A 10626-nucleotide genomic window follows, 5' to 3' on the forward strand; every position below is an offset into this window, starting at 1 on the left:
CATAATAATGAGTATGGCTAAAATGTAAGGGCAAATATATACATAATCATAATATATATATATATATATAAACTTATAAAAAAATGTGCACACAAATAATAATAATTGTGGAATAAAAATATTGGGTTAAAAAAATATGATTTTAAGAAAGCTTATATAGTAAAATAAATAAATATTTACATAACAAAAATACATAATGAGATAAAATGGTTATATAAGAACAATAAGTAAATACAAAATATTTATTCGTATTACATACGCATACAAAGAAAAATAGTATTCTTTTTAAGAAAAGGAAACAAATATTAAACTTAATAGGCACATCGCACATCACTATTGCATCGTAAATGTCATGACATATAGATATATTTCGTATATGAGTATAAGTCTCAATGATGGGAGTTTTCGAAGGATCTTGCGAAGGTGAGTTTTCTTCGAAAAATTTCTTAGGTGAAAAGATATCTCTGGATCCCACCAGTACGATGGAAGGGCTTGAAGAATATCTTTAATAAAAAGGCATTTGTTCATAATAGGTCTGCATTCACGAAAATTTTATTTATGCTAAAACATGTATGATTATCTCGATGATGGGATTTATTCATCAAATTTGTGAAAACAAGTTTCCCAGATAATTCTGTAGGTGAGAGAATATCTCCGGATCCCACCAGTATGATGGGCGGATCCGAGAAATATCCTCAATAAAAGATTTTCGTTCAACATTATTTATATTTTATACCACACATTTCATAAGTGCATCATGTGCACTTCACTTCTGTAAAATCAAATAAAGTATTTTAATTTGCAAACAAAGTATAGGGTAAAATAAATAAATGAATAAATTTAAGAATTAATGCTCTAGTAAGATAACCTACAATTAAGTAGTATCGTTCGTGGAACGGGCGTCACGGGGGTGCTAATCTTTCTTCAAGAGTAACCATACTCCCGAACCCAATCTTAAAAATCATAGGCCAGTTTAACGATTTTTCGATAGACTTAAAATTAATTTAGGATTTCGTCTATTAGAATCGAGTCAATAGGTGGTCAATCCCACCTAAGAAAAAAGATTGGTGGTGACTCCTCAAATTTCCACATGTAGTTGTCGGGTTCTTGGACCCACATATTACAACAGGGACCAGATTAGTAGACTAGTATTTTACTGAGTTGAATTTCATATGGGAAGAATTAAGAAATTTCAGGCCTCTTCTTTATTGTGAGTGTGGTGGTTGTAACCATAATTGTTTCAAGAAATTTGTAGACCAGCACAATAAAGACACTGTCTTTCGTTTCCTTAATGGTTTGAATGAGTCTTATTCGGCTTTGAGATCACAAATAGTGATGCTCAAGCCCTTCCCAAGCCTTAACGAGGCTTATAATCTTGTTCTCCGAGAGGAATAACAAAGATCATTGCTTTTACAGTCACAGCCTTTAGTTGAGGCATCTGCCATGGTTTTTGTTTCTGATGGAAAGAAAAAGAAAAATATACAACTTGTGTGTAGTTATTGTAGGAAAAAGGGACATTTGAAGGACCAATGTTATCAACTCATAGGATTCTCAGAAGATTTTAAATTCATTAAGTCTAAAGGGAGTTTCAAAAGAAGTGGAATTGCTTCAATTAAGAGTGCAGTTGCATGTTTAGGAAATGAACACATTAATGATGCAGTGGAAAACCTAGTTACACATTTATCTCTTATCAAAGATTAGATTCAGAAATTGATGGCACTAGTCACTGAGCAAAATGGTTCAAAAAATGATCAAGAGTGTTTTTTAGCAATTAAATAGTAGAGTAAGCCCTCACTTGTTAACTCGGCCTTAGCAGGTATGATTTCAAAACATAATTGTTTTCAATTACCAACATCATACCAAATTTGAAATTTAATACTTGGATAATAGATACTTGAGCTGCAAATCATATTGCTTGTATGTTGCATCAATTTAGGACATCTAAACTAGTTCATATTATGTTTGTGCAAATGCCTGACAATACCAAAGCCATAGTAACCCACATAGGTACAGTTAATTTATCAAAAGGCTTGGTGTTAGAAAATGTCTTGTTTGTCCCATCCTTTAGATTTAATCTAGTGTCAATCAACAAGTTAACAGAAAATAAGAGAAATTTCTTACTTTTCACTGACAATTCCTGCCTTATTTAGGATCTTCCTACATGGACAATGATTGGTCATGCTAAGGTTGTCAATGGGCTGTACATCATGAAAAGATTCTTGAGTGCACAAATACCAGCAAATTCAAAGGACAGTATTCTTGAAAAGTGTCACAAATTTCATAATTTTAATTCTGTTGTTTCAAACTCTTCTGTAAATTTCAATTCTGGTTTTGCGATACCTTCCAAAACTGTTTGTTCTAATTTTTGTGAATCTTTGAATGGTAACTTTGATCTTTGGCATTATAGGCTAGGACATGTTTCCTCACAAAGAATAAAACAAATCCACAAGTCTTGTTCTAATGTGAATTTTTAGCATGATTTTCAATGCAATATCTGTCCATTAGCCAAACAAAAGAAATTACTTTTTCCATCGCATATTCAATCTACCACTACCTTTTTTGAGTTAATACATGTTCACATATGGGGACCATATAGAACATCTACATTGAATGGTCATCACTTCTTTTTAACTATTGTTGATGATTACACAAGATTTACTTGGCTATTTCTTATGAGATAAAAGTAAGAAGTTGGTACTATCATTCCCTTTTTTTATCAAATGGTTAATACTCAATTTGAAAAGTCAATTAAACAATTAAGGTCTGACAATGGTTCTGAGTTTAATTTGACTGATATTTATTCAAAATATGGTATTGTGCACCAATTATCTTGTGTTGACACCCCCACAACAGAATGGCAAAGTGGAAAGGAAGCATCAACATCTTTTAAATGTAGTTAGAGCTCTTTTTTTTTCAAGCTTCTTTGCCAAAAAAATGCTGGGGAGAATCAGTTCTTATTACAGCTAATATTATTAATAAAGTACCATCACCAACCATACAAAACAAAAGAAAACACCTTTTGAGCTACTCTTTCATAAACATCTTACATATTCACATTTCAAGGTTTTTGGTTCATTATGCTTTGCTAGTACCTTGACTCACAATAGGCAGAAATTTGACCCTAAAGCAAAGAGATGCATTTTTATTGGTTATCCTATAGGTGTCAAAGGTTACAAACTTTATGATCTGAAGGCTCATAAGTGTTTTGTTTCAAGAAATGTCATATTTCATGAAAGTGTTTTTCCATTTCAAAATTCTGATAAAGGCCATGTTGATACCAATTCATCACATCATTTCAATATTCCTTTACCATCATATGATATTTCTTGTTCAGATAATATCATCCCTTCCACTAATACAGAACCTACTTTTCCTTTTTCACCCTCTTTTGCTTTTTCTAATTCTGACTCTGATTTTACCACTCAATCTTCCCTTTCATCACACAATCCGAACCTTAGGAAAAGTAATAGAATGAGACAAGTTCCTAAATATTTAAAATCTTACCAGTGTTAACTACCCTCTTTTACTTTTACTATCAAAGCTCATCCAATTAGTAAATACTTATTTGTTAATCAACTTTCTTCCAACCACAAAGCATTTACCTCATCTTTGTCTCATATTGCTGAATCTAACTCCTATTCACAAGCTATCCAACATGCACAGTGGAGAGATGAGATGAAATCTGAGTTAGATGCTTTGGTTGAGAATAACACTTGGACTATTGCACACATGCCTACTGATTTCAAGATTATAGGTTGCAAATGGGTTTACAAAGTTAGAATTAGAGCTGATGGCAGTGCTGAGAGATTTAAGGCTAGATTGGTAGCCAAAGGATACAATCAAAGAGAAGGTTTTGATTATCAAGATATTTTTAACCCTGTAGCTAAGCAAACCACAGTGATATTTTTTTTTAGCTTTAACTGCTGTTCATGGTTGGAAGCTGTCCCAATTAGATATTAATAATGCTTTCCTTCATGGTTATTTTTTAAAAGATATGTGTATGGAGATAGCTCAAGGTTTTAAAGCTAAAAAGGAGTGCCCACCTGGTTCAAAATTAGTGTGTAAGCTTCAAAAATCTCTTTATGGGCTTAACCAGGCTTCTAGGCAGTGGAATGCTAAATTTATAGAAACTTTAATGCAATTTGGTTTTGTATAGTCATGATCAGATTATTCTTTGTTTGGTAGAACCACTGCTGATGGTAGTTTTGTTGCATTATTGGTGTATGTTGATGACATACTAGTTGTTAGTTCTTCTATGCAAGCTGAAAATGAAGTAAAACAATTTTTTAAATTCAAGTTCAAGCTAAAGGATCTTGGTGCACCCAAATATTTTCTCAAAATAAAAGTTGTCAGATCAGAAAAAGGTATACTATTGTGTCAAAGAAAATATACACTAGACTTGACTGAGGAACAGGGCTTTTTGGGAGCAAAGACTGCGTCTACACCAATTGATTACCATCATAAACTCACCATAGCTAGTGATGATGATTTATTGACAAATATTTCCAAGTATAGACAATTAATTGGAAAACTATTATATTTGGCATTCACTAAGCCTGATATCATGTATTTGGTGCAAGTCTTATCTCAATTTATGGATAGACCAGAGAATGTGCACTTATGTGTAGCATATTGAATATTAAAATACTTGAAGGGTTCTCTTGATCAAGGCGTTCTACTTTCTTCATCTTCAAAATTACAGTTTAGAGCCTATTGTGATAGTGATTGGGCTGGTTGTCCATCTACAAGAAAATCCGTAACAGGTTATGCAATATTCATTGGTGATTCCCTAATAAGCTGGAAATCGAAAAAGCAAAGTGTTGTAGCAAAGAGTTCGACTGAAGCTGAATATAGAGCCATGTCTACTACTTGTTGTGAAATAATTTGGCTATTGTTTCTCTTGAAAGATTTTGGAATTAGTAATTCTGGTGCAGTTAATCTATTTTGTGATAATCAATCAGCTTTGAGCATGTGTAAAAATCCAATATTTCATGAACGTACAAAGTATATAGAAGTGGATTGTCATTTTATTAAAGATCATTTTATTAGAGAAAACTTGCTTGCAGAGGTTGTGAAACCAAGTTATATACGGACAAATTTCCAACTTGCAGATTTATTCACTAAGGCATTGTTACCAAGGCAATTCCAATTTTTGCTAAACAAGATGAGCATTTTGAACATCCATACTCATCTTGAGGGGGAGTGTTAAAAACGAAGAATGAAAATGCATACACGTGAGAAGGAAGCATGCAGGAGGAGCACGTGTTCAATAATTTATGTTTCAACTATCTAAACTATGGTTAGTTACGTAAGCATAGTTAGTGCAGCGATTAACCATATATATATATAAATACTAAACAGTTGTAAAGTTTTTTCTTCTTAAACAGAATGATGAACTAGTTTTAATGTTCTTCTGTTGGTTAGATATCTCTTCCTCTCTTCCTTACAATTCTTGATTTGAGAAAGTTAATACTTCTTTCCTAACTCATTTATGTCAAATTAAAAAATAAATTAATTAATTTTTTTTAAAAAAAAATTGAGTAGGAATATTTCATTGCATATGAACTTTGCATAACTACTCCAGTGTGATAGTAGAATAACACTACTCTGGGACGACAGAAGCCTTCACAGAGAGGCCTGTATACGAATCTGTCAATAGCATTCAACCGGTTGTTTATGGGATCAAACTATCATCAACCCTAACATTACACTACACAACCCCAGCTTCAGCACATGGCAAGCATGATATCAAGCCCAAAAAAAGTTGCCAACTGGTAACTACCCTGTAGTGTACAACAAGGACCAAAACAATCATATAGGAGCCAGAATTTCTATCAAAAATAGAAACATGTAACGGCATGCAAATCCAATTGCCCATATCCACGCCTGCTCAAAGGAGTTCAGCGAATTCAACTGATTTCAATCAATTATTTTGATTTAAAGCGATTCGTACTGACCCCTAACAGATTATATATTTTGATTGAGGTCTCGACAAAATATTTACAAAATCAATTCATATTATGATACGACAAAGCCTGTGACTATGAAATAGATTGCAAACACAGCCATACGCCTCACACCACCCTATTGTTGCACGCCCAGGTTCGGAAAAAAAAGCAGAAATCTTTTTGCCCTGTATCTAAACCACAAGCTTTACGTTCAAGCTACCAGAGCCTTATCACCCCACTCTTCATACATACTTCAATTAATATCACTCAACCGACTTACCCCGACCTTATTGCTGACTACATGAATTCATAGCAATAAGTCAATAACATTCTAAAAAGAAAAGGACATTTCAAATAGTATGATCATGTCGAAAAGAATAATAAATTAAAATGTTTAAGGCAAAAAGCAGATATATTCATTGAAGCAGCTGATGTTAAATTTAAAACACTTTATAACGCACCCCTCCAACGTGCATTTTCTTACATTAGGGCCTCCTTATAGTTTATTCACACAACCGCAATTTCGACCCTTATTGATGCTGTGTTCAATCAACAGCTTTGCAAGGGTCTTTCTAACCTAAACAAATGTTAATCAGTGTGTTGTATGCAATTACCAACAACACCTCATATGCCTTGACACCTCAGGTAGGGTTCTGTAGAGCTTCTTCCTGGAAGCTGTTTCTGCTGTCTGCCGTCTCCACATTGATATCTTAAGAACTATACTAACTGAACATGTAAAATGTTGTACGGTTTCATAGAGCAAAAACAATTTTTTTTCTAAATTGTGCTTCTCTTGACATGAAAAATAGGAAGCTAGATCTGCTCTCTGGAGAGAATTAACGCTGAGAAGCCAACTACATTAGCAGTCAACTCAAAAGGTGAATTTTGCTCTCTAGGCCCGCCACATGCAGTGAATGTAGTAATCCAGCTAACACTCCCAGTAACTTGAGTAAGTACATTGGAGGCAATATATAGGATTCTATACATCAGCAACAACATGACTGTTGGAGGAACCCGTGCAAATTTAGGCCTCTGAAAATACCTTTCATACCTCCTTGACCACAGACTTTTAGCCAAATGGTTTTCAAGCATGTTATAGCCAGCCTTTGGCAAGAACATGTACTGAATAGTGAGGATTTTCTCACTCTTCCTCATGCAAAAATGAATCAACTTCAGGAGCATACCTGTCTTCTCTCATCAATGCTACTAAATCCTTCAAAGTTGTTTCAATTTCATCTGCTTTAGGATGAGACTTATCTCCTGCAATGAACAAATTTGTCTTCTGTCCCACAACAATCCAGCTACATCCGGGGAACTTCTGGACTCCTTTTTCCCTCATTGCCCTCCTCAAAGCATTAACCTCATCCCAGTTTCCTGATGCAGCATATATGTTAGAAAGCAGCACATAAGGTGATGAATTTTGAGGTTCTAATTCAATCAATTTCTCTGCAGCCCGGCGTCCCCTAATTTCATCTCCATGTATTCTACAAGCACCAAGTAGTGCAGCCCAAATCATGGCATCAGGTTCAAATTTTAGACTGTCAATGAAATCCTCTGCTTCTTTAAGAAACCCCCATCGTCCAAGAAGATCAACAATGCAGGCACAATGATCTACTCTTGGCTGAATCCCATAATTAACCATCATGTCAAAAATCTGACGACCCTCAGATACCTTTCCTGCATGACTACAGGCAGTAAGAACACCAAGGAATGTTACATCATCAGGCATTACATGTGTTTGCTTCATCTCAACAAATATTCTCAATGCACCTTCTGCACAACCATTTTTAGCAAAACCAACTATCATTGAGTTCCAGCAAATGACATCATTCTTGCTGTTCATTTCCACAAAAACTTGTGCAGAACAATCAACTTCCCCGCATTTAGCATACATGTCTACAAGGGCACTAGTTGTTAACTCATCTAAGCCATAACCAGTGTGATAAATGAGAGTGTGGATCTGTCTGCCTTCACGCAAAGAAGATAAAACAGCACATGCTCTAAGGACACTAACAAATGTAGCTTGGTCAGGTAAAACATTGTAGGTACGCATTTCTAGAAAGAAGTGTAAGGCCTCCTCATTGCAATCATTCTGAGTATGACCTGAAACTAATGCAGTCCATAAGACTGCACTTTTTCGGTCTTGAAACTCTGCAAACAGATTTCTTGCATCTGTATTTCTAAGGGAGTTCATGTACATGCCAAGGAGAGACACCCCCAAGAATTCTTCGTCATACAAAAGGCCCCTTTTCACTATAAGACAATGGATTTGCCTTCCAACATTCAACTTATGAGGTTCATTACAAGCCTCTAAAAGGCTAGCAAATGTTACTTCAGATGGTTTCAATCCATTGACCTGCATCTCTCGAAATAGGATCATTGCTTCATCTAGATCTTCTGGTGCATATCCAGCAATCATAGCATTCATGGAGACCACACTCCATTCAGGCATACAACAGAGGACTTTGCGTGCATCCCCAATTGCCCCACACTTGGCATACATGTCAATAAGGGCACTTCCTGCATAGAGGCTCGTTTCTAAACAAGATTTGACTGCAAGACAATGGAATTGCTTCCCTTGCTCAAGACTTTGAACATTTGCACAGGCACTGAGTGTACTGGCCAAGGACACTTCATCAGGCACAATTCCACACGAAATCATTCTTTGAAACATGTTAAAAGCCTCAAGCTCATTCTCCTCCTGAACATATCCAACAATAATTGCATTCCATGAAACATTATCTTGATTTTTTATGATCTCAAATTGCTGCCTTGCTTCCTTTAAAGCCCCAGATTTTGCATACATATCAACCAATGCATTTGCCACAAACAAATTTGATGCAAATTTGTTCTTGATAATAAATGCATGAAATTGGCAACCTGTTTCTAGACATTCTAAGCAAGCACATGCACTCAAGATACTAGTATAGGTAAATTCATCAGGGTGAAAACCAGACCCCTTCATCTGTGAGAACAATTCAATGACTTCGTCAGCATACCCATTTTGTGCATAGCCTCCAAGCATCGCATTCCACAAGACAACATTTTTCTCATCTAACCCATCGAATACTTTCTTCGCAGCATCAATTTGCTCACACTTAGCATACATACTAATTAAAGAGCTTCCCACATAAACATTAGAATTTAACCCTTGTTTAATTGCCTCAGCATGAACTAATAAGCCAAAGTGTAGAGCTGCTAGACTAGCAATTGCACTCAACACACTTCCTAATGTGGATCGTGTGGACTTAACCCCAGATGCCCTCATATTTTGAAAAAATGCAATAGCCTCCACCTCATAACCTCTCTTGGTATGGCCAGAAATCATCACATTCCATGCTACAACATTCGGATTAGGCATCTGGGAAAACAAGGCACATGCATCATCAAGTCTACCTAAGCCAACAAACGCATTTATGATAGTAACAAAGGCCACCTGATCAGGAACATGACCAACTTTCTGCATGCTTTCAAACACTTTCAGCGCCTCCTCCGGCAAACCAAACTGAACATAACCTGCAATCATCGATGTCCAAGAAACTGTATCAAGATCCACCGATCCATCAAACACCCGCCGAGCATCAGTCACATAATAACACTTAGAATACATATCAATAAGAGCACCCTCACAAAAAGAACTCACTTCAAGCCCCATTTTAACAATATAACAATGGACTATTCTACCAACTTCAACATCTCTCAACCTAGCACAGGCAGATAAAAGAGTGGCAAGTGTAAACTCATTAGGCAATACCCCACAATTCAGCAATGACACGGTTCCCTTAACAACTTCTTCTACCAAACCTCGATTTGAATACATCAAAATGACTGAGTTCCAAGCCAATACATCTCTCTTTTCAAGGCCGTGAAACGCCTTCTCAGCAGAGTCCACATCCCCACATTTGGCATAAAGATCAAGAATTGCATTTCCCAACAACCCTTTTGACCAGAATCCAAGTTTCAAACCCCTCGCATGTATCATTTCGCCGGCTTTTAAAGCCTGCTCTCTTTTCGGAGACATTTCGTCGAACGTGTAATGAGTTTTGACTTCTCTGCATTGTTGTAAGCATAAACGTAATAGCTGGGTGTATATTTGAGGATGTGGGGATGGACTGAGTAGTGGGGTTGGGCTCGGGTGAGTTGACTGGCGAAGAATCGTTGAGAAGAAAGAGTGGTGAAGAAACGAGTTTGACTCGGAGGTGGGTAGAGTTCTGGAGAGGTATCTAAGTCGCATTGACTCTGGGCGATGCTGGCATGACTCGGACGAGTTAGTGAGTTGGGGGGAATAGGTTTTTGCGTGTATGCCGTTGCTTGTGGGCTTGAGAACTGATTATTGAATTTAGGTTGTTTGAAAAGAAGCAGTCAAGCATGGTTTCCGCGCCAAATATAAAGATGTTGAATATTGTTCAATAAAAATCATATAAAAATGATAAATGTTGCTTAATAAAAATAATTCAATGTCATTAAAATGTTAATTTACAAATTAAGTAAATTTTATTAAATTAATATTTATGATAAAAAAATATTTAAAATACTAATTTGAAAATATGATCACTAAATTTATTCATTTTTTTTCAGTTGAAAGTTTTTTTCAACATCCATATTTTTATATGTATTATAGGTATAGATATAAATTAATGATAAATAAATGAATTATTATTTTTTTATTATCAGACTT

At 35.5% G+C, this 10626-nt stretch overlaps 1 protein-coding gene across 1 annotated transcript; it reads right to left on the minus strand.

The window, feature by feature from the left end:
• On the minus strand, positions 6342-10349 carry LOC18592538 (pentatricopeptide repeat-containing protein At3g09040, mitochondrial). The gene has a single exon (XM_007019334.2). The coding sequence runs from the start codon at positions 10180-10182 to the stop codon at positions 7090-7092; it is 3093 nt and encodes a 1030-aa protein (XP_007019396.2). The 5' UTR covers positions 10183-10349; the 3' UTR covers positions 6342-7089.

This window comes from Theobroma cacao, chromosome 8 (assembly GCF_000208745.1).
Source record: "Theobroma cacao cultivar B97-61/B2 chromosome 8, Criollo_cocoa_genome_V2, whole genome shotgun sequence".
Classification (NCBI taxonomy): Eukaryota; Viridiplantae; Streptophyta; class Magnoliopsida; order Malvales; family Malvaceae; genus Theobroma; species Theobroma cacao.